Source organism: Oncorhynchus kisutch, linkage group LG15 (genome assembly GCF_002021735.2).
Source record: "Oncorhynchus kisutch isolate 150728-3 linkage group LG15, Okis_V2, whole genome shotgun sequence".
In the NCBI taxonomy this organism is placed as follows: domain Eukaryota; kingdom Metazoa; phylum Chordata; class Actinopteri; order Salmoniformes; family Salmonidae; genus Oncorhynchus; species Oncorhynchus kisutch.
In genome coordinates this window covers 56,485,725-56,511,003 of record NC_034188.2, presented here as the reverse complement: position 1 = coordinate 56,511,003, position 25,279 = coordinate 56,485,725, and the positions used below count along the sequence as shown (strand labels likewise).

Below are 25,279 nucleotides of genomic sequence, written 5' to 3'. Positions count from 1 at the left end.
AATATGTCTATCTCTCTCATTTCAAATTATGCCGCCAAATTATCTCGCCACGGCTTCGCTTACACTAAGCTTGCTCAAACAATCCAATCCTCAAATTGGAACGGGGGGTTGTGGGAGTTATCTGACATGTGATTCGTCCTGCCTGAAGGAAGGGGAGGGTGGTTTTGCCCCTTCCCCACGCAAGGGACAATGAGGACAGAGAGCTGACCAGTGCTGCTTCCTGTCTCCCTCCCCGCGGCCCAGGTACTTGGCGAACCGCTCCAAGCGGCACACGACGCACGCGCTCATGAGCACAGCGCACGGCGCTGAGCCACTGGCAGACTCGCAGAGGCCCCAGGGCTCCCGGCAGAGGGGGTGGGTCCCGGAGCAGCACTGCCGGTGAGGGTCCCCACACTGAGGCTGACAGACACCCCAGGCCAGGGGGGGCATGCATGGGCCCCAGCACACAGGGACAGTAATAGAGATAGGGACACGAGCACTAAGATGCACAGACACACATACACCCCCTTCACTATGCATGGGCCCCATCATTCAGCGAGGCAGGGATAGGGGCATGGGAACTTTTAGGGACATTCACCGAGACACATATTCTCACTTTATAATGAGGCAAAAGTCCACACCGGGAGGAGGTTATGCATGGTGTCCAGCCAGCACGCAGGAGCAGGGACACTAGTGCACCGTGCAGGTTACACTATCACAGTCACCAGCTTGGAGCATACGATATGAGGACTTCTAGTGATCCAGGGGTAGGCTAGGTAACAGAACAGTTATCAGAGCCTTGCGCCGGGCTCTGAGATCTCCTCCTGAGCTGCAGGTCAGCCATTGGACAGTCTGTGTTGTGGAGAAGCTGCCATCTCATTGGATGAGGTCTGTCTGTCTATGCATCAAGCGTCTCAGAGTAGGAGTGCTGATCTAGTATCAGCTCTCCATTTAGATTTCTTTCATTGTGATCTAAACTTCAAAACTGATCCTAAATCGGCACTCCTACTCTGAGACGCTTGATACATATGGCCGGCCGCTGGTCTTCTGATACTGATTGAACACGTTCAACTCTGTTTCGGAGAAACATCTTTATTATTCCAAACGGTTCAGTCTACAGCCAGTTTAAGTTAGCCTAGCTATTCTCTGATTTCTCTAGCTTGCTATTCTCGATATAGAAAAAAATAAGATGTTTCGGTTTTTTGACTGCAGCTGAAGGACGCTTAGATGTTACAACCAGGTATGGGATTCTCCAAATGATCCTGTCGATCAGGTCTACGTTTGGATTGGGTATGATGACACAGTGGTGCATTCCTGCTGTGTATCCTGTGTTCACGGCTCTAGGATCAGCTCTGTGTTTACAGTGACATTCGGATGCAGAGAGTGCAGACTAGCTCATGTAAATGATTTTTATTTTATTTTTCCATCTGTGTATGACTGTGTGTCTGTGTGCGACTTCACCTCTGTGTCCATTTCTGCGACCTCACCTGCGTATCCATTTCTATCTATATCTGGCTCCTGTCTATACATCTGGATCGGTGTGTCTGTATGTGTGCGGCTCTGCGCACCTCCCCAGGTCCAGCTACAAGGACTGTAACACCCTGCACTTGCCCATGGAGCGTTTCTCCCCCGTGAGGCGCTTCTCCGATGGGGCCACCACAATCCAGGCCTTTAAGGCCCACCTGGAGAACAGCAGCCTCATCAGGCAGCTCAAACAGGTACTATACACCCCCACCTGGCTCTGTACACCCCCACCTGGCTCTGTACACCCCCACCTGGTGTTGTAAACCTACACCTAGGGCTGTTACGGTGACCGTATGTATTACCACAGTCAAATTCCATTCCAAGGTAACTAGGCTTGTTGCACAGCATTTCTATAGGCCATGCAACTGTATTTTGGATTATGTTATTTCTTTCTGTATAGACAGGAATAGGCTAATTTGGCAATATATTTGTGGCTATTTAATTAAATGTACTTTAGGGAAATCTTAGCTTCCACTAGCCTTATGGAAGAACTGCCTATGCTAGCATATTAAAAACGTATCCGCATGTAACCTCCATTCGCTATTCGAGTGCAGGCTACAGATGACAAGTTTTCTTTTTGTGGGCTATTCTAAATCAAAAGTAATTCTACACACTCGCTGGCACGAAAATAGGCATGAATGATCAGTTCCCAAAGAAATTTGCAGCGCGGCGCAAAGTTCTGTACCAATCCCCTTCAAGGAGAATAGATTAAAAGGGAAACATGTAGCCCTTGTAGTCGATAAACTGTATTGATAACCAAATGTTCCGAGACAAGAAGACGGTAACTAAATATTACAACGTTCCCGTAGAGGAGTCGAATAATGGAACACCCAATACTATCCGTGGTAGGGATTGTAATAACAAAATATATAAATATATAGGAAAGCAATCAAATATATTTCTTCCATGGGCAAAGAAACTCGAAAGGGTTGATGATCTTAATCAACAATAATTTTGATCTGAATCTGGAAATTGTCCAAACAGATGCTCAAGGTAGATGGATGATTTGAAATATTTTATGGGACCATAAACAGATTTGGCTCATTTAATATATATGGTCCAAATAATGATGATCCATGATTCTTTGAAAATATATATAATAATTTATCAAACCTACAAGCAATACAATGGTGGTAAATTATAAACTGGATCTTAAAGGAAATCGCGCTACAAACTATCACCCTCGTGCACTTAAGGAAATCACCAATGTCATTGATATATTGAAACTAGTGGAAATATGGAGGCTTAAATATCCTGACCTAGTGAGATATACATGGCAGAGGCTCAATCAAGCTAGTTGTCTTGACGACTTTCTTATGTTATTCTCGATGGCACCGAAGGTTTTTTTTTTATTGTTGAGAGGGGACCGAATGCAGAATTCCCCTATGGGTGAGAATATTGGAAATTTAATCAAAGCCTATTGGATGATAACTTGATTTTAGCTAAAACAGAATAATTTAGAACTGACTTTTTCCAAAATAACATAGGTATAGCAGATTCCCTTATTGTGTGGGACACTTTTAAATGTGCCTTTAGAGGCCATGCAATTCAGTACTCATCTCTAAAACAAAGCAATTTAGGTAAAAAGAGCCCATTATAACAAAGGAAGTAGGACTAACAATACAGACAGATAGCAATAAAAACTAACATAGGCACAGAATAAGTGAGAGGAAAAACAAAAAGAAATTGAAGAACCTATTCAAGAAAAATTGAGTGTAATATATTATAAAAAATAAAGCGACCTTTATGTAATATTGGAAAAATGCCCCAAATTGTTTATTTAATCTTCAACATAGAAATGCTACCAAAAATAATTTACTGAAACTTCACCAAACAATATTTTGAGAGGAAGCAAAGTCCTTTTAAAGTATGTTTTCGTATGTCTCCTCTGTCTCCACTAACCAAAGTTAAGTTAATTGTATGTAAAAAAAAATAATCTATTAATAATGTAAAATGAACTAAATGAACTTTAGTTACTGAAAGGCTCATGTGAAGGCCAAATTAAAGAGGAGGAACCTTTTTGATGCAATTAAAGCCTTTAAGTCTGAGGAAAACTCCCGGTGGAGGTATACCAAACCTTTTTTGATATACTCAGAGGACCGTTATTAGCATGTTTTTTAACCACTCTTATAAAAATAGTAGATTATCAGATACTCGACAAGAAAGTCTGATTTTCCTTATTACTGAAACAGAATCCAAGTGGTAAGTATAAAGATCCAGTCCATTTAAAAAAATGTTAGTTTCCTTACACTTCAGTGTTGTGATGCAAAAATTCTAGCATTGTGCATAGAATTTGAAAGGTATTGTCAGACATTATTAATCCTAATCAGACATGTGATTTACATGGACTTTACATGGACATTGAAGATAATATAATTAGTAGAAACAATAAAACACTATGAAAAAAAAAAAACAGGCCTGATATTTATAGCTTCCTTTGAAAAGGCTTTTGATAAAGTACGATTGGAGTTTATAGTGCATTCGGAAAGTATTCAGACCCCTTTATTTTTTCCCCACATTTTCTTATGTTCGTTTTTTTACCTTGTCAACCGACACACAAAACCCCATAATGATAAATCAAAAACAGGGTTTTAATATTTTTGTCATTTTTATTAAAAAATTTAAACTGAAATATATCATATTTAAATAAGTATTCAGACCCTTTACTCAGTACTTTGTTGAAGCCCCTTTGGCAGCGATTACAGCCTTGAGTCTTCTTGGGTGTGACGCTACAAGCTTGGCACTTGTATTTGGGGTGTTTCTCCATTTCTCTGCAGATCCTCTCAAGCTCTGTCAGGTTTGATTGGCTGCACAGCTATTTTCAGGTTTCTCCAAAGATGTTAGATCATGTTCAAGTCCGGGCTCTGGCTGGGCCACTCAAGGACATTGAGACTTGAGTGGCAAAACACCAGTCTCATTGTCAACTGTGAAGAGGAGACTCCGGGATGCTGGCCTTCTATGCAGAGTTCCTCTGTCCAGTGTCTGTGTTCTTTTGCCCATCTTAATCTTTAATTTTGATTGGCCAGTCTGAGATATGGCTTTTTCTTTGTAACTGTGCCTAGAAGGCCAGCATCCCCGAGTCACCTCTTCACTGTTGACGTTGGGACTGGTGTTTTGCCGGGTACTATTTAATGAAGCTGCCAGTTGAGGACTTGTGATGCGTCTGTTTCTCGAACTAGACACACTAATGTACTTCTTGCTCAGTTGTGCACCGGGGCCACCCACTCCTCTTTCTATTCTGGTTAGAGCCAGTTTGTGCTGTTCTGTGAAGGGAATAGTACACACCGTTGTATGAGATCTTCAGTTTCTTGTCAATTTCTCGCATGGAGTAGCCTTCATTTCTCAAAACAAGAATAAACTGAAGAGTTTCCGAAGAAAGTATTTGTTTCTAGCCATTTTGAGCCTGTAATCAAACCCACAAATGCTTATGCACCAGATACTCAACAGTTGTATTGCTTCTTTAAACAGACAACAGTTTTCAACATACTTTCAAAATAGTTTTCTAATGATCAATTAGCCTATTTAAAATGATAAACTTGGATTAGCTAACACAAAATGATAAACTTGGATTAGCTAACACGGCGTGCCATTGGAACACGTGATGCTTGCTGATAATGGGCCTCTGTACGCCTATGTAGATATTCCTTTAAGAATCTGCCGTTTCCAGCTACAATAGTAAATTTCAACATTAACAATGTCTACACTGTATTTCAGATCAATGTTAATTTAATGGACAAGAAAATGTGGTTTCTTTCGAAAACAAGGACATTTCTAAGTGACCCCAAACTTTTGAACGGTAGTGTGTATGGGGGATACAACCATCCCAGCTCTGCAGATTTTGCTGTGAAGAGACAGGATCATTTGTTTTGGCATTGTCCATATGTAGCTTGTTTTTGGTCGCAGGTCCAGGAATGGCTGAAGAATTGTATATTTACCTGGAGCTAACTGTGCAGGTAGCACTACTGGGTGATTTGAACAGTCATAGTCAATCGATCATTTATATAATAATACTTTTGGCAAAAATGTTTATCTTTAATTTAAAGTCGGTCAAACTATGAGAATAGAAATGTTCAGGACTTTTGTGAAACAGCACAGTTTAAAAATGTATGGCAAATTGAAATTGAATATATTACTAGGCTATATGTAAAGACCAGATTACATTGAGTAGTCTGATGGGTGAGAATATTGCCAAGTGCTTGTCAAATTGTGACTGAGCGATTGATGAAGTGTGTGCAGCCGGCACAAGAAACTGCAGAGCTCAAGCGTTTCATGTGACTTAAAACAAAACGTGTCGCATTATGCAGCCTTAGAATGTGTTAAAAATCAGAACATATAGCCTAATGTTTGTATCACACCTAAAGTGGATTTATTGTGATGGTGTAGGCTATATTACATGGATTTATTAGACTTGTAGATGTTCCAAAGGTCTGCATCAGTGGCTTATAGGTTATGCGTGGAAGCCAGGAGATGCAAAACATGTTTGTTAATTACGTTCAATTACCTGAGACCGACAGTATACTTACATGACAATCACTGGCTGACAAAATGTCATGAGCGCCACAACCCTACCCCCACCTGGTTTATACGCCCAAACCTAGTACTATAAACCCCCACCTGGTTCTATACACCCCCTTTTAATGTGTTCTTCTTTCATGAGAGACTAGCCCTGATTTACCTCTACCTGCAGCTCCTAAGCATAGCCCTGCCTTACCCCGTACCTGCGCCAATGTATCTACCTGCTGCTCCTAAGCATGCATGCATCCTACATCGGTGCCCGGACTGCCCACAACCCCTGGGGCGCAAGTGTGAATGCCACACAAGCCTCCCTTGACATCATCCACTCACTTTCCATGTAATTCCTCTTAGTTTGTTTTCCTACACAGTGAAAGGACAGGCGTGCTGGGTTAGATTTAGATCCTGAGCCTCTTTAGACGACATAGATTCAGTGTGAACATCTCCACCTGGTGTTGTACTGGTGTTTAATGCCTGGCCCCTGACGTCCTCTATCGTCATACCAAACAGTCTGGCGTCACTGGAAAGTATTTTATGAATGCATTCAGTGAAAAGAGCGGGTCTTACCGTGATTCAATTAATTCCTTTGTCACAATACAACCACTTGCGTACGCACACAGCTAGATAGCTTTCCAAGTGCTTTACTTGGACCCCTGGAGGGTCCAGGTGGTGTGAAACATGGACTGGCTCTTCATTGAGATCCCATCGATTTTAATGCCTCTTAATTCTCATTCTGTCACATCTGTGCTGGTCCTTATTTACCCTACCCACCTGATCCTGCGGGTCCTGCCTTACAATGGAACAGGTAGGTACGGGGTATAACCAGTGTAGAGAGAGACACTAAAACGCAAGTTGGTTCTTGTATAGTCTGTTTACTTAAAGATCCCTCTCTCTCCCATCCATCTTTTTTTTTTCAGAAACAATACCATTTTAGTTTTCCCAGAAACCAGACATTTTTAATTTTATATATTTTTCCATGTAAAGAACAAGTAATCAACGCACTTTTCCGGCTCAATTTTTCCATCTTTTTTGTCAATTTTCCCCCTACATTTTCTCACCTGCACAACTCCAGGGCTGGCTGAACTATATTGAAATATGTAAAGACAAACTTGTATTTTTTTGCGTTGATCTGCGGTCTACAATACTTATTTAGTAAGCCCTGCAGTTCCTAAGCATTGTCCTGCCTTACCCCGTACGCTTCTGTCTCATTTTATCTTCCTTCTGCACCTAAGCGTGTAGGCAGCAGCCTACAGAAATGTCCATGCTGTAGAAGTGTGAACAAGTTTCCATTGATCTCATCCACTTACTCCCACTTAACCTTTTAATTAGTTGGATTCCATACACATTTTAAGGACTGATTGTGCAGCGTTGGATTGAGACACTGAATTGCTTTAGCCAAAGAGTCGCTTTGTCATACAGTACAAGTCAAAAGTTTAGACACACCTAGTCATTCAAGGTTTTAAAAAAAAATGTATTAGTCTTTTCTACATTGTGGAATCTTAGTGAAGACATCACAAGTATTAAATAACACATATTGAATCATGTAGTAACCAAAAAAGTGTTAAACGAATCAAAATATATTGAAGATTCTTCAAAGTAGCCACCCTTGTCCATGATTACAGCTTTGTACACTCTTGGCATTCTCTCAACCAACTTCACCTGGAATGCTTTTTCAACAGTCTTGAAGGAGTTCCCACATATGCTGAGCACTTGTTGGCTGCTTTTCCTTCACTTTGCGGTCCAACTCATCTCAAACCATCTTAATTGAGGTCATGTGATTGTGGAGGCCAGGTCATCTGATGCAGCACTCCATCGCTCTCCTTCTTCGTCAAATAGCCCTGGAGCTTGGAGGTGTATTGGATCATTGTCCTGTTGAAAGACAAATGTTAGTCCCACTAAGCGCAAACCAGATGGGATGGCATATCGCTGCAGAATGCTGTGGTAGCCATGCTAGTTAAGTATTCCTTGAATTCTAAATATATCACAGACAGTGTCACCAGCAAACCTCCATGCTTTACGGTGGGAACCACATATGCAGAGATCATCCGTTCACCTACTGCGTCTCACAAAGACACGGCGTTTGGAACCAAAAATCTCTAATTTGGACTCATCAGACCAAAGGACAGATTTCCACCGGTCTAATGTCATTGCTCGTTTCTTGGCCCAAGCAAGTCTCTTCTTTGGTGTCCTTTTAGTAGTGTTTATTTTGCAGCAATTCGACCATGAAGGCCTGATTTTCATCTTAACAGTTGATGTTGAGATGTGTCTGTTACTTGCACTCTGTGAAGCATTTATTTGTGCTGCAATCTGAGGTGCAGTTTTATATAATGAACTTATCCACTGCAGCAGAGGTAACTTTGGGTCTTCCTTTCATGTGGCAGTCCTAATGAGAGCCAGTTTCATCATAGTGCTTGATGGTTTTTGCAACTGCACTTGAAACTTTTTTTTACCAAATAGGGATATTTTCTGTATACCACCCCTACCATGTCACAACACAGCTGATTGTCTCAAACGCATTAAGAAGGAAAGTAATTCCACAAATGAACTTTTAAGAAGGCACACCTGCTAATTGAAATGCATTCCAGGTGACAACCTCATGAAGCTGGTTGAGAGAATGCCAAGACTGTACAAAGCTGTCAAGGCAAAGGGTGGCTGCTTTGAAGAATCTCAATTATAAAATAGATTTTGATTTAACAGTTTTTGGGTTATTATGTGATTCCATACATGTTATTTCAAAGTTGTAATGTCTTCACGATTATTCTACAATAGTAAAAATAAAGACAAACCCTGGAATGAGTAGGTGTGTCTGAACTTTTGACTGGTACTGTAGATCCAAGGTTGGGGCACCGAGGGGGGTATCAAGAGGTTAGAGGTCCCTGGCCATGGTAGGATGGGTATAGAGGGTTTAAAGGCAGGTTGAAGGGGATATTGGGATTGGCCACGGGTGCTGATGTAACTAGTGGTAATTAGGAGTAATCCCATAGACTCAAGTTTCAATGGTGACGTGGTCGGAGTAAACACTAGGCTGCTGGGTTACGGGGGTGAGGCAACACAAAACAAGCTGCCGTTGATGTTGACGGCACCTCTGCCCTCGGTCAGAGCTAGAGTTATCTCGGCACCCAAAACCACTTCAGCTATCCTTGTGCCAGATCTGTTTGTGCTGTCATGTCAACTCTTTGTCATGCCGAAAGGATAGCACAAGCAGATCTGGGACCAGGCTAGATATCAGCTAATCGATTTAACAGTTTAATGTCAAGGCTGGGATGAGAGGTGGCGAAGGGATCTCCAAGGACATTGTAACAGTGCACAACAAAGCAATAGCGAAAATAAACATTTGACAATTTCAGAACCGGTCTGTATTATGGAGTCAACAGCGATTTTAGAAGTGTAAGGAAGGACAACATGCCTTATATACAAACCTCATGGACTCTGAAATGTATTCAATTTAATTCAAAAAGCTTTATTGTCCATCAAATGTACATAAGAAGGAAATGGTCTTTTTACCTCAAATCTTATTTGCCACATGCGACAAATACAACGGGTTTAGACCTTAACGTAAAATGCTTACTTACAAGCCCTTAACTCTTATTTTTCTTAATACTGCATTGTTGGTTAAGAAAATATTTACTAAATAAACTAAAGTAAAAGAGCAACAATAAAATAACAGTAACGAGGCTATATACAGGGGGTACCGGTACCAAGTCAATTGTGTGGGGGTACAGATTCGTCGAGGTAATATGTAAAGTTGAAGTCGGAAGTTTACATACACCCTAGCCAAATACATTTAAACTCAGTTTTTCACAATTCCTGACATTTAATCCGAGTAAAAATTCCCTATCCCACTTCATTTAAGAATGTTAAATTTAAGAATAATAGTAGAGAGAATGATTTATTTCAGTTTTTATTTCTTTCATCACATTCCCAGTGAGTCAGATGTTTACATACACCCAATTAGTATTTGGTAGCATTGCCTTTTAAATTTATTAATTTGGGACAAATGTTTTGTGTAGCCTTTCACAAGCTTCCCACAATAAGTTGGGTAAATTTGGCCCATTCCTCCTGACAGAGATGGTGTAACAGAGTCAGATTTGTTGGCCTCCTTGCTCGCACATGCTTTTTCAGTTCTGCCCATAAATTTTCTATAGGATCGAGGTCAGGGCTTTGTGATTGCCACTCCAATACCGTGACTTTGTTTTCCTTAAGCCATTTTGCCACAACTTTGGAAGTATGCTTGGGGGTCATTGTCCATTTGGAAGACCCATTTGCGACCAAGCTTTAACTTCCTGACAGATGCCTTGAGATGTTGCTTCAATATATCCACATAATTGTCCTACCTCATGAAGCTATCTATTTTTTGAAGTGCACCAATCCATCCTGCAGCAAATCACCCCCACAACATGATGCTGCCACCCCTGTGCATCACGGTTGGGATGGTCTTCTATGGCTTGCAAGCCTCTCCCTTTTTCCTCCAAACATAACGATGGCCATTATGGCCAAACAGTTCTATTGTTGTTTCATCAGACCAGAGGACATTTCTCCAAAAAGTACGATCTTTGTCCCCATGTGCAGCTGCAAACCGTATTCTGTTTTTTTTAATGGAGGTTTTGGGGCAGTGGTTTCTTCCTTGCTGAGCGGCCTTTCAGGTTATGTCGATATTGGACTCGTTTTACTGTGGATATAGATACTTTTGTACATGTTTCCTCCAGCATCTTCACAAGGTCCTTTGCTGTTGTTCTGGGATTGATTTGCACTTTTCGCACCAAAGTATGTTAATCTGTAGGAGACAGAATGCGTCTCCCTCCTTAGCGACATGATGGTCCCATGGTGTTTATACTGGCACACTATTGTTTGTACAGATGAACTTGGTACCTTCAGGCATTTGGAAATTCCTCCCAATGATGAGGTCTGTGGAGGTCTGCAATTTTTCTTTTCTGAGGTCTTGGCTGATTTCTTTTGATTTTCCCATGATGCAAGCAAAGAGGCACTGAGTTTGAAGGTAGGCCTTGAAGTACATCCACAGGTCCACCTCCAATTGACTCAAATGATGTCAATTAGCCTATCAGAAGCTTCTAAAGCCATGGCATCATTTTCTGGAATTTTCCAAGCTGTTTAAAGGCACAGTCAACTTAGTGTATGTAATCTTCTGACCCACTGGAATTGTGATACAGTGAATTATAAGTGAAATAATCTGTCTGTTAACAATTGTAGGAAATATTACTTGTGTCATGCGCAAAGCAGATGTCCTAACCGACTTGCCAAAACTATAGTTTGTTAACAAGAAATTTGTGGAGGAGTTGAAAAACGAGTTTTAATGACTCCAACCTAAGTGCATGCAAACTTCCGACTTCAACTCTACATGTAGGTAGGGGAAAAGTGACTATGCATAGATGATAAACAGTGAGTAGCAGCAGCCTAAACGGGGGGGGGGGGGGGGGTTCAATGCAAGTAGTCCGGGTCGCCATTTGATTAGCTGGTCAGCGGTCTTATGGCTTTGAGGGTAAAACCTGTTAAGAGGCCTTTTGGATCTGGACTTGGATTGATTTGAGCCTCGTTTATCATTGCATTCTATTGTCATTGGATGGGGCTATTCTGAGTGAACGTGACAGCAAATAATGCTATTCCTTATATTCCGGGTGCCACCGTCTTTCTTTGTGTGGTCTCTAACGACAATATGTTTGTGTGTTTGTGCGCGTATGTGTACCAGGAGTGTGAGCAGCTGCAGAAGATGTACGCTTGCCCCCAGGACGAGAGGCTGCTTGAGCACACACAACAACAGCATTTCCTGTACCAGCAGGAGCAGCAGATTCTACACCAGCAGATACAGGTCACTGTGACACACACCGACATGGTCACACACACACACACACACACACACACACACACACACACACACACACACACACATACACACACAGAGAACGACACGCACACTGCATGGTTTGTATCAGCGGGAGCAGCGTTTTCTACACTAGCAGATGCAAGTCACCATGACCTTAGCCTAGACATTTCTGTCCCCATCTCTTCTCTCTCTGAAAGACACCATGAAAGGCTGGTCGATGTGACACAAATACAGTAAACACGTGCCATGATGTGTTCCTAAATTGTTTTTCCATTGTCTGAATCTTTCTCCCCCTTCTGCAGGCCCTGTCTTTGGGACACGGAGAGTGCCAGCCCAGTCACCTTACCCACCAGCTCCAGAGGTGAGAACACCACACACACAACAACTCTGAGCGAGAGACTAATGATAATCATTAGTGACTAAAAACAATAATTTATTTTTAGACACCTTGGTTCAAAATAACACACTCAATGGCAATTGTCTGCTAAACACATGTAGTGCAGCTCAGAGAAGCTCCGCCAACAAGCCAGGCTTTTGTGCCGCTCTATTAATGAGTGTTATTTACATCCCTGTCTGTTCTCTCCCTTCCCTCAGGTTGCGTATCCAGCCCTCCAGCCCACCGCCTACACATGCCAGCAACCACTTGTTCAGACAGCCCAATCAGAGTCCCCCTCCAACAGCGATGATGCAGGGCCATGGTGAGTTCTAACTCCACCTCTTAGCCTTACTTGTCTTTCTTTATTAGACTAAAGGATGATAAAGGTCAATATGACTCAATTGTTAATGATCTCTTATTAGGATGAAGTGATGGTTGAAATAACCAGTTTGTATGTACAGTAGCTCTCTTCTGACTGACTGATCTCTCCCTCCTTCCCACAGGTGTGCCATCAGCGGTTCAGTACCAGCACGGCCCCGCCCTCTATCAGCCCTCCAACGGGAGTCCTCCCCCTTGCGGCCTGCGCCCCGTCACCCTGCCTCCGCAGCAGCAGCCCTGCTCCTCCTCCCGTGGCGGGGGTGTACCCATGCCCCAGCAGCAGCCCTGCTCCTCCTCCCGTGGGGGGGGCGTCCCCATGCCCCAGCAGCAAGTGACTATCCAGGTGCAGGAGGTGGAGCTGGGAGGGGGCGGGGCCCAACAGCGCCAGCAACATGCCTTCCTTTCCACGCCGTGCGCCCACCGGGTCCTGGGGAAGCAGCTGAGTGCAGACAACGCCGAGACCCACAGGTGACCCTCACACCGCTGCTCACTTTGTGCCTGAACCGGCATGCCTTTGCACATCTTTTTCTGCCAGCACTTTTCTTCAACTTTCATGTTCTTCAATTCTGTTTTTTGGACTTTCTTTGTGAATTCTTCAATTTCATTTTTCTCCCCACCTTTTTATTTTTCGTTTTCATAATGTTCACAGTTATTGTAGATTTCAGTCTCTCATACCTCAGTCAACCCTAGGAAACCATGTTCCTGAAGCCAAAAACTCACTCATAGTACAGTTTTATAAACTGTGTTGCCCGTGGCACCCTATTCCCTATATGGTGAACCATTTTAGACCATGTGCCCTGATCAAAGTACTCTATATAACAGGGGTGTCAAACATATGGGCCCATCAGCCCATTCAATCCAGTCCTTTTAAAAACAATCTAGACAGTCGGGGATCATAGAAAATCCCAAAAGCGATGGATAGATGCTTATGTTTTGCACATTTTGACTGTGAGGAATCCAGAATACTATCTCAATGGTGTATTCGTTTTTTTCCTCGAAGAACTCTCTCAGTATTTGCTGGAGTTTGTGTTGGACGGTTCATTTGGTTGCAAGTGGCATTAGCTGACTATTCTCCCTCTCTTCCCTTGGTCCCTAACTCCCCAGTCGCAGCCTCGGACGGTTCAACACATACGACCAGGCCGCCTTCAACAACCCCCATCTGTTCAGTGAGGGATCTCGGGCCTCGGGGGTGGTGGGTGGCTACAACCCCTACCTCCAGGGGACCTCCCTTAAGGTGCCAGGGATGGAGGCCTACCAGGGTGGGGTGGTCGGTGGGGCCGGAGGTGGGGGCTACGGGAGCCCCTCTGCCCTGCAGCAGGCTCTCCTCTCCCCCGCCCCCCTGGAGTACCGGCCCCAGCAGCACGTCACCCCCATCCTACAGGGTCTCCTCTCCCCCCGCCACTCCCTGACGGGCCACACCGACCCCCGCCTGCCCCCCCAGGACCTGGCCTCCTTACTGAAGAGGCAGAGCCCTCGACCGGCACCCCCCACGCCCCCCAATGTGCCCCAGGAATACGGGGAGATGCTGCTGCGCCAGCTCGGCCAAGGGGAGTCTCTGGAGCCGGGGAGCCCCTACCAACACCTCCTCCAGATTATGCCCCTAGACGTCCAGCCCCCCAGCCTACCCCACTCTGAGAGCATGGAGGAGGATGACCTGCCGCCCGGCTACCATGAGGGCCTCCTGGCCAAGGCCCAAGGCTGTGGGGACGGCCATGACCTACTGGGCCCCCCTCGGGGAGGGACGCCCCCCTACAACTCCCCCACACACAGACACGGCTACATCAGAAGCACCACCACGACCAGAGGTAATGGCCAAGCAGGCTCAACCACAGACGTAGAACCTAGTCATTCTATTTCTGTAGTCTCAAACAGCTTTCACGTCACTGTATGTTAATATTCGCATGCGTTTTACACGCTCTCCTGCTTCGCTCGCACAAGCTACAGTCTACATTGTTAACTTCAGTAATCCCTGCCTCCTTCTCTCCCCCCCTTCCAGACAATGAGCATGTTGACTGCAGGACCCAGGGGCAGCAGGTTATGGAGCAGGGTGTGCCTGACCATAATGGAGTGGGCTACTCCACCAGGGTCCCCCAGGGGGACGGCTATCGGCCCCGGGGCCAGCTACAGCGCCACCACACCATCCAGACCAGCGACGACGCCTATGTGAGTTTCTCACGGTGCCATAATGTGCTCTGTTTGGGACCATAGAAATAGAATGTACTGAATTTCTCAGCCTCTTATGTAGATCTCAAACGATTGGATAGTTTCAATGGATAGGTCTTAATTTACCTATCAGAGGGCACGATGCACCGTGTTGCTCATACCTATATTTTCAGATCTGTAGATCTGCATGCCTAGGGGTAGGGACGAAGGGTTGATTTGGAATTGAACATTGCGTGCATTTATGAACTTAACGTGTCTTTCTGTACCTCCTCAGGACCAGGCCGAGCCCATGACTGGGATGAGCCTATTGGCTGGCAAGGCTCTGAGCTCCGCCCGCATGTCTGACATCCTCAACCAATCACCTCTGACAGGAAGCCAGCAGCTCCACCAACGGGAAGAGTCGGGTCAGTGTCACATACACATACACACACCAAATGGGTTAAAGTGAGTGAAACATGGCAGACTCGGTCAAATGTGAACTATTTAAAATAATTTCTATCACATGACTAATGTATAGTGTAATATATGCCATTTTAGCAGATGCTTCTATCCTAAAAACAACTTCCAGGGTCAGCCATAGTAATACGCCGCCCCTGAAGCAAATTAGGGTTAAGTGCCTTGCTTAAGGGCACACAGACAGATTTTCACCGTTATGGCTCAGGGATTTCGAACCAGCGGCCTTTTGGTTATTGGCCCAACGTCCTAACCGCTAGGCTACCTGCCGCCCAACTGAGCCACGGAGGATCATGCTCATGCACTCACAATACCCACCAAATACCTGCCTTGAACATGGAGGAGTTCTTCCTTCTGAAAGGCTGTGTGTGTGTTTTCTCCTGGCAGTATGTGACGTGGAGGGAGAGCTCCACGCTGGAGCCTGCTACCCGTCGTCCTGCACCAGCAACATCCTTCACAGCTACAAACCCCCAGACCTGCAGTACAGCATGGAGCAGGCCGGGGTCTAGCACGGGTACGCACATGCACTTAGGTTGCGTCCCAAATGGTGCCCTATTCCTTGTGTAGTGCACTACTTCTGACCAGGGCCTTTGACCAGTAGTGCACTATATAGGGAATAGGGAGCCATTTTGGACAACCTTACAGTATGACTCTGTTGCGCTACACTCCGTCTACAGTGAGTGAATGTCTTTAGCCAGAATCATGTCAATGGTTGTCCATACTGTTGCCACTGTTTGTTAATGCTGTTCTTAGATCAGCTGTCAGTTAGTTAAACCTTCATTTTGCCAGGCATGTCATTTTTGGCCTGATTCTCATTCACAGTACCGACTTTGTTGGTCAAGAGGTGAACATGATAAAGCACAGTACTTGAACTGTTAGTGCTCCTAGCTAGGGGATATCGAGGGTGAATCTCAATAGTATTACCTTGGTTCCTCACCTCCTCTTTCACCGCCTTCTCTAAGTGCACTGGAGGAGAAGGACCGTGGGGAGGAACCTCAGATCTGCTCTTTCAATGTGTTTTGAGATGAGGGAAAGACGATTGGGATTCACCCCTAGCGTTAACGCTGTCCCTTTGTGTTCTCTCTCTCCTAGGAGCGTGTCCTGTGTATAAAGGTCCACATCAGCCACCTGTGTTGAGCAGCATCACGCCAAACCGCCATTGTCTGTCTGGGGGGGGCACTCTCTGTCAGTACTGGGGGAGGGCAGGCTGCCTGCAGGCTGCAGTCCGGGGTGGGTGGGACGGGATTGGCTGGGTGAGGGGAGTGGGTCCAATGCCAGCATTCTGTTCTGCACAGCCATCTAGCAAGCATTGCCATCATTGGCTCTCTCCATTTCTGCTCTTCCATCCGATTGGATAGATTGGGCTCTGCCACCCCCATTCACTTCTTCCTTACTACCCCTTGTGGTCCCCCTCCCCCAACTGTTGCCATAGCAACATACTCATGCGCCTCAATGTCCCAGGCAGTCATACAGGCAAAATATATAGATCACATAAACATACACGTGCAAACACTCAGCCACAAACCCAAAGTATTCACACCAAGTCTGTGCGTGGGGATTCCTGTGAGGTTCTGTCCGCTCCTCCCTCTCCCCTCCGCTGTATTCCGGTGGACCATTCCGGAGCGGACTGTGATCTCAGATCCTATGAGGCTCTCTCTCAGAATGACCCATTACGTTGGGCTTGCGGGGATGGGTTTGGTTCAGGCTCAGGGGTGCTAAAAAAAAACTATGGAGCTCAGTGACATCGAGGATTGCACAGCACAACCAGCTCTCATTTTTACATTTTATTTTCCTGTTCTGTCATTCTTTTTCTTAATTGTTTTTAAAATTAATTTTTACGGCTAATGTTCATCTAGAAGTTATGATCATTATTGTTACTGTTATTGTTATTACTGTTTACTGTAAAATAAGTTTTTATTGTTATTATGATTATAATGACAATTATTATTAAAGAAAAAAAAATGTTCTGTGTTGCAAGGAGGACAACATTTTAGTTTTGATTACTTCTGTAATTCTGCACTTTCAGTTCAATGCTATGTTTTATTCTTCTCCCTGTTTACCCTCTCATACTACCTGTTCCTTTTCTCACTCCCTTGTTCTCTCATGTTTTATGCCCTACTCCCCCCCCCCCCCCCCCCCTGTTCTTCATTCCATCCTTCCTCCCTCTTTTTCCACTCCCCATCGCTCCCCTGCCCCCTCTTGTGACAGTGTGGCATTGTGGGTAGTTTTAACTGACATTCTTCCCCTTCCTCCTCTGTACAGCGACACCATGTATAGATTGCAATTTCTGTATCGTATTTTTGGGGGGAGGTGTTGGGGAGGCATTTTTATATTGTTATTATTTTGTATTTTTGGATGTCTTCAGATGTCATATTTTTTTTATTTGGGGGGGAATATTGAGATTTTTAGCCAAAAGAGTACAGGGAGAAGTCTCCTTCATTGTCATAAAAAAATATTGTTCTTATTGTTTTATTATCGAGACACTTGAAGAGGAGAGTGATTATTTGTGTTACTTTTTATCATTTCAATCATTGATGCCGTTGCCATTGTTATCGTTCTCTGCTTTTTAGGGGTAGATTTTGCAGGCAAGGCGTTGTAGGGTGGTTCGGTGCTGGGAGTGCAGTAAATGAAATGGAGGGGAACTGTAATATAGCTGACATATCATCCCCATCATCATCATAAGACATTTAGAGGTGGAGAGAGAAAGAACCCTTCTCCTCTCGCTCCCCCAATCTGCAGTGGTACCCTCCGTCTCCGACCTCATCGCCCCCCTTATTGGCCGACACACAATGGACATTGCTTCTCCTCCCGACTCTGGCCCCGCTACGGCCACATCTCCAGGAGGAGACTACTACTCTGCACATATGCTGCCTCCCTTTTCTATCTCTTTCTCGCTCTCTCATTCCCTCCCTTTGTCACATGATCAGCAAGGGAGACCTACTCCAACCCCAATACTGGATTCAGTCCTCCATCGCTTCAGAAGGAGAGAAATGAGGAACTGACCATAAACTGAGCGTTCTCAAGTTTTGACCCCAACGCAGTATGTACAGTTCAGATAGTGAGCGTAGGGTTTGTGAGAATGATCCGCCCACCTATCCTCCCCCTTGTCCGCAAGGACTCCCAGTGCATCATGGTCCAGCGAGGGACTGTGTGTGTGTTGCTGATGAGGGACCACCTCCTCGTTTTCTTCTTCCTTATCTGTTTCTGTCTGACTTCCCCCTCATCGTCTGTAAACCAGCTCTCTGCTCGGCACCTGTATCCTATGTTCTCTTTTTCTATCCTTTCATTTAATTTTTTTTTTTTTTTTGTACAAAAATACTAAAGTGCAACAATGATTAAATAGAATTCCAACCAAACTGAGATGAATTAAATAAATATATATAAATAAATAATTTAAAAAGACTATGTGTTTGGGTGATGTTCGATACATTTAAGGAATCTGTATACCACCTGTGTGGAAAGTTTGCTTGTATTAATGCTTGTCTTTTGCCAGTCTGAATGTCATACTGATTGAGTCGATACAAAAGATAGAAGTTATTGTGATGCAGTTGCTTGTAGTTGAGGAGCAGACTTAATGATGGTCAAACATGTACACCGACGGCAAACATCTTTATGCACTATAACAGGGTTGCTTTCTATTCCAGTTCAATAAAGTCAATTCAGAAAGTAAACAGACATACCCACTGGAATTGGAATTTCAGTTTACTTCCTCAATTGACTGCATTTAAAAATGATCAACCCTGACATATACTCCAGGTTTGACAGTATGTGATACATGGGGCACAAACCTGAAATCCTCATGGGTGAGAAGAATAACTCCACTAGTTCTATTTGTCAGATTTAAGGAAAGGACCTATTTGCCACTGACACAGGAGCACTGTAGGGATGAAAGTGGATCATTGGGTAAGCTATTGATCTATACATCCCTCTACCTCGGTGCTGCAGTGCTCTGTGATCATCTTCTTTGGTCTGTCTGTAGAGCTGCACTGCAGTTGCTTTTCAGGCAATGGTAGCTGAGCACAGATCTATGGGAGCCCTGTAGTATGTAATAGGGGAGGGGCAGGCAGGGATGCTGCGATTGGAAGATGGACAAGAATTATGGATACATTTAGTCGCCTTAAGACTGACACCTTGCCCCCCCCCCCCCCCCTCTCATCACTCTCCTTCCAGCCATCTCGCCCTTTTTCTCTCGCACACCTTGGAATACATGGTTAGTGGCTCATTAAATGACGGATGCATTGCGTAGCTTGTCCCATTTTCCTCTCGCCCCCCCTCTCCCCTTGTTATCTGTGTGGCGACAGCATGACTGCCTGCGTCAGCCACTAAATGCTGCTTGCTGCAGTCGGAGGATCGTGTGTGTGTAGTTGAGTGAGCCGGGGGGGGGGGGGGCTGCTGCCTATCGCCTCCTCTACTACCCTACCCAGCATGCATGGAGGACCGACAGGCTGAATCATCCCACCACCTTTCTGTCGACTGTGCCAAGGTAACACTAACGTGTGTGTGTGTGAGAGAGAGAAACATAAGAAAGAATGGGGGAAGAAAGATTAGGACTGTTATGTGTTGTTTGTTGGTGTATCTGAGTTTGAAAGACAGTGCTGTGTGCATTGCTGTGTATGTGTTTGGGTGGGTGTGTTTTGAGACACTGCATGCATCCCTGCACAGCAGATTAAGTGTGTTGTGCAGAGTCTAGCCCACTCTTGTCCGTTACTCCCTTCAATCCATCGTGCCTGTGCTTGTTATGATGACAAGCTTCCACTCCTCTATTTACTAGACTGATTGCACAATTGTTGATTTGGGGAATACTATTCTCATGCTGTCAGCTTTATATGTTGATGTCATGCTTTACATTCCTGCTTTAGTGGAAGGCAGTGACACATTGATCATGTGACTATGACCATCCATGATTAATAGTATCAGGCGTTTTGTCATTTCTGGTGCCTTTTCACACATTCATTTGCATATGTGTGGTTTGAAATCCTGGACTTCTTTTAAATAGGCCTGTGTTTTTAATCTACTGATAGAGACCTACTCAGAATTTACACTGCAACTCCTCACAAATCAAATTTGGACAGCCAGCAAATGATTGAATACTTTGGATTCAGGGTCTATTTGTGAGGAGCATAATCAACTCTTGCTCTACCTCTCCTCGTCACTGTTCATTGTCTTTATATGCCTATGGTCCCATGTGGCTCAGTTGGGAGAGCATGGCACTTGCAACGCCATTGTTGTGGGTTCGATTCCCACAGGGGACCAAAAATGAAAAAAGTATGGAAATGTATGATCTCACTACTGTACGTTGCTCTGGATAAGAGTGTCCCCTAAATTACTAAAATGTAAAAAATCATTTGAAATGCACTTAGGCTATTTCTGTGTCTTTCATAGACTGTTGTATCCTCTCTGATTGGCTGTTCCTTTGTCTTTTTTTAATGGATTGTCCAAGAAGCTACTGCTCCTCTGTTGACGTTTTGTTCACATTAGTTGTTTATCTGTCTCAACTTGTGTTCACCACATTCTCTTTGTCTCTCGTAGGGATCTATCCTCTTTATTCCGGTGTGTTTTTACTGTCTTCGTTCCAGTTTCTTTCCTTCTGTCAGTGTTTTCTTGTCTTTCTTTCTAGGGCTAATGTAATTCTTACATGTCAGTGTTCGCTCTTTCGCAGTCTCTCCCTGTCTTGTTTCTGTCTGTTTGTCCACCTCTGTTTTCCTTGTCATTCTCTTCTCTGTGTAATCCCTCTATTCAGTCACTGGAGAGCAAGCACTGTCCTGTCCTGTCCTGTCCTGTCCCGTCCCGTCCGTCCGTCTGTCTCTGTCTTAGCAGCTGGGTGTTGGTGGTCCTGTGGACGAGCATGGAGTGTTTGTGTCTGATGCAGGGGCCAGGCACTACTGTCCTGTCCTGTCCCGTCCGTCCGTCTGTCTCTGTCTCAGCAGCTGGGTGTTGGTGGTCCTGTGGACGAGCATGGAGTGTCTGTGTCTGATGCAAGGGCCAGGCACCACTGTCCTGCTGCTACACACTTTGGCTTGGGCATGGACAGGTCAGTAACAAGACTGGATCATGGAAAATATACCACCACACAGTATACTACTCAGTACTTTATGAGTCACAATATATTGATTAAGGATAAGGATTCTCATGAGAAACAGATGAAAAGTACATTTAAATGGACACTGGGTTTCAAGTGCACATATTTTGAACATATAAACTTCTCTCTAGATCCAGGTGCGATCGAACATGATCCCAAGATTGATGGACGGCATCAAGCTGCACTAATACTGAAAGAGAATGTCACCCACAAGTTCAACTGCCAGTCAGAGGGTTGGAATCCTAATGCCCCGCCACCTGCTGACGTGGTATCTCAACGGGAAGCGACAGAGACAGCCGGCAGACAAACGGACACCTGGGCGCCTGGTGATGACATCAGTGGAGGAGTCTGGGCTGCTCAAATCGGACTTCAAGCACAACAGCACCTTCTCTCTGAGAGCCAGGAAGTGGGATACAGAGCTGGTGTGTGCCGCCTCCAGCCCTCGCAGTGGAGAGAGCTACAACACCACCGTCACCCTCAATGTGCAGTGTCAGGAGGCTTGTTGAATGATCTACTGATGTGTTGTGGGGAATGTGTTTATATGGTTATATCTTGTGGCTGTTAAGGTGTCATAACCAAATACAGTATTAACCCCAGTCCTTCTGCCTACTCAGATCTTCTCATTGAATATCAACATCCAATATGATCCCACCACTGTAGGTTATTTAGACCCAGTAATATTGAACTGATGTGATGCTCAGTTTCCCTCTATTTGTTATGTTCCCATACCTTTTCTATCCCAGTCCTGCCGGAGATTCTGCGTGTAAACGCTCACTACACTGAAACCTCAGACCCTGGCCTCTCCCTGGTCCTCTTTGCCTTGGTACGGTCCAACCCTTCTGCCCACATCACCTGGGTGGACCAGTCTGGCCAGCTGGTGGCCAACACATCGAACTTCCTCATCCTGGACTTGCGGAGCTACCCATGGCTGACCAATCACACGCTGCAGGTCACCCTGAGCAGTCTATCAGGGAACGTCTCTGTGAACACCAGCAACAGTGTCGTTGCAGCTCAGAGCAACCTAACTCTGGCAGGTCGTTATCACTTTTACCCTTTTCTCACTATGGTACCGAACCAGACCGTCTTGCAAAGGGTGGACGCGTAACCAGGCCACCTGAGCATAGCTTGGTTTGGCCCAGCTCGGTTCCACTCAATAGTGTGAAAAGCCCCTTTTTCTACTACAGTCCTGTATCTGTATTCTCCAGTGTTCCTCCAGTCCAGGGTGGAAGTGCCAGTGCTGGGCACCTGACAGGGGGCGCAGTGGGCTTCATTACCCTTCTCATCCTCTGCCTTCTGCACAAGGGCAAGACCGTCATCGGTGAGACAGGGGAGCAAGGAGGGTGGGAGGAACTGTTGTATTTTCATGATTCAATGAATGAGGTACTTTAAGTCTCAGAAAAATTTCTGTGCCTGTCCTTTTTCAGATGAGCCAGTCGAGATTATAATGGCGAAAAAATAGTAACGTACATTATTTGGCTAGTTTATCTGTTGTTTGTGTCAGTTGTCAGCGTAGGTGTGGGTTTAAAATGTGTCTTTCTTTGAATATGAAAAAAAAGGTAAAGTGGGAGGGAGTATGAAAATGTCTGCATTCAACACTACTGTAACTTGCTCTGGATAAGAGCGTCTGGTAAAATGACTAAGATGTAATACCTACGTATTGTATTCAATGGTATATATTTATGCATGCGCATGCTCCTCTGTTTGTATTTACAGTACAGTATATAAGGCAAGTGTCTGTATAATTATATACTTTACATGTATGTATATGTATTCACTAGGAAACAAACGGAAGCACACATGCCAAAACGGGCAGGGACATACCTGAACTTATCCAAGAAGAGACTGATTTTCATTGCTTTGGTTTGCGACGGTGTGCACTAATGAATACACCCCATGATTCTTGTTTCAGTGTCGAATCACCTACTATGAAGGTAGACAAGATATACCTACCCAGAGAGAACATGTCTCTACCTTCCAACATGCAACTCAAGGACCTCAGCACCCTGCATAAAGGTATGACACTACTGCTGAGAGACAGATACCTCATTAGAACCGAGGTAGAAGTCTCATAAATTGGTGCAAAGCAATTCCAAAACAGGAAACAGAGTGGCCATGTTAGTGCCCTGGGCATTGGCACCTGTCCCGGTGGTCTACTCCATGACTCCGTCCCATCTGTTATTCTACTTCCTCATCACTATGTCACTCTGTAGCACGAGAGGCCGCCAAACACCACCTTGGGGAGAAGATGAGCGAGGAAGAGGAGGATCTGTCTGCTGCCTATGCTGCGAGGGGTAAGACAGGGTTCAGAGGTTTAGGGTTAGCTTACCTGTTGAATGGAAATTAGTTGGCCCACTCCACACTAATGTAATGTTACATATTTTCAGGCTGTTACAAAGGGTGTGTGTGTGTGTGTGTGTGTGTATATATAACTATTGTTTGTGTGTATATACCGTGCAACACATATGTCCGTACATTGTTATAAAGTTTGTTGTTGACACCCCCTCCAGGCTTTGCCCGGTACTCCATGGTGGGCGACATCTAATAAGGTGAACAGCAAGAGCAGTGATGAGATCTGGCTCTGACTACTATGCCACAGTCCCACCACTGGGTGGTCAAACCACAGTTCAACCGGCCAATAGGAACCTGTGAACGACTGCCTGTCAGCCAATCTCATCTTCAAAAAGGACCAATCGAGATGCTGAGATGATTACAGGCGGAGACCAGCAAGAGCAACCGATTAGGTAGCTATCTCACTCTGGGTTTATCCAGATGAACCTATTACAGCAGGTAATCACATTCCAACTTAATTCAGTAAAAATCAGAAACTCAGAATATCAGGTCCTATGTTAATTGTTTAGTGTATTTCAAGCTGACTGGAATAAATCTGTAGCCTGGTCCTATATCTGTTTGTGCTGTCTCTCTGTTTGGTGTGACAATATGTCATGAACAGATCTGGGACCAGGCTAATAACTCTGACTGCCATGAACTGAATCATCAAAAGGTGCAGTTGTAGAATCAAGTTAACACATTTAGATGGCTCTAAACACCTAAACTGATGCTCAGTGTGGGAAGTATACTGTGGCTCTAAACACCTAAACTGATGCTCAGTGTGGGAAGTATACTGTGGCTCTAAACACCTAAACTGATGCTCAGTGTGGGAAGTATACTGTGGCTCTAAACACCTAAACTGATGCTCAGTGTGGGAAGTATACTGTAACAGTGTTTTATATGGCTCTAAACACCTAAACTGATGCTCAGTGTGGGAAGTATACTGTGGCTCTAAACACCTAAACTGATGCTCAGTGTGGGAAGTATACTGTACTAGTGTTTTAGATGGCTATAAACACCTAAACTGATGCTCAGTGTGGGAAGTATACTGTACCAGTGTTTTAGATGGCTATAAACACCTAAACTGATGCTCAGTGTGGGAAGTATACTGTACCAGTGTTTTAGATGGCTATAAACACCTAAACTGATGCTCCATGTGGGAAGTATCCTGTACCAGTGTTTTTTTTGATGGCTCTAAACACCTAAACTGATGCTCAGTGTGGGAAGTATACTGTACCAGTGTTTTAGATGGCTATAAACACCTAAACTGATGCTCCATGTGGGAAGTATCCTGTACCAGTGTTTTTTTTGATGGCTCTAAACACCTAAACTGATGCTCAGTGTGGGAAGTATACTGTACCAGTGTTTTAGATGGCTATAAACACCTAAACTGATGCTCCATGTGGGAAGTATCCTGTACCAGTGTTTTTTTGATGGCTCTAAACACCTAAACTGATGCTCAGTGTGGGAAGTATACTGTACCAGTGTTTTAGATGGCTCAAACACCTAAACTAATGCTCAGTGTAGGATGTATACTGTACCAGTGTTTTAGATGGTTTACACTGACTGACAACTACCACATCTCTGGTCCTGAACGTCTCTAAAACTATTGTTACAAATCCTTCCTTGCTAGACCTCAGCTGAATCT

General features: G+C 44.5%; 1 protein-coding gene and 1 pseudogene across 4 annotated transcripts in view; both read left to right on the top strand.

Annotated features, from left to right (window-relative positions):
* The window catches only part of LOC109905522 (serine/threonine-protein kinase SIK3 homolog), a 50,439-nt gene extending 31,813 nt beyond the window's left edge, over positions 1-18,626 (top strand). The window contains exons 15-25 of one of the 4 annotated variants that reach the window (XM_020502930.2): positions 244-378; positions 1,556-1,697; positions 11,720-11,839; positions 12,157-12,215; positions 12,449-12,552; positions 12,734-13,076; positions 13,713-14,413; positions 14,605-14,771; positions 15,046-15,175; positions 15,612-15,738; positions 16,317-18,626. In XM_020502930.2, coding sequence (XP_020358519.2) covers positions 244-378; positions 1,556-1,697; positions 11,720-11,839; positions 12,157-12,215; positions 12,449-12,552; positions 12,734-13,076; positions 13,713-14,413; positions 14,605-14,771; positions 15,046-15,175; positions 15,612-15,733 — 2,023 coding nt within the window. In that variant the 3' untranslated portion in view covers positions 15,734-15,738; positions 16,317-18,626. Of the gene's footprint in view, positions 1-243; positions 379-1,555; positions 1,698-11,710; positions 11,840-12,156; positions 12,216-12,448; positions 12,553-12,733; positions 13,077-13,712; positions 14,414-14,604; positions 14,772-15,045; positions 15,176-15,611; positions 15,739-16,316 lie in introns of all 4 variants that reach the window. The other 3 variants (XM_020502929.2, XM_020502933.2, XM_020502931.2) reach the window with 3 other exon arrangements.
* A 748-nt stretch (positions 18,627-19,374) lies between these two features.
* LOC109904704 (transmembrane protein 25-like) lies at positions 19,375-25,032 on the top strand (annotated as a pseudogene).
* Positions 25,033-25,279: the final 247 nt, after the last annotated feature.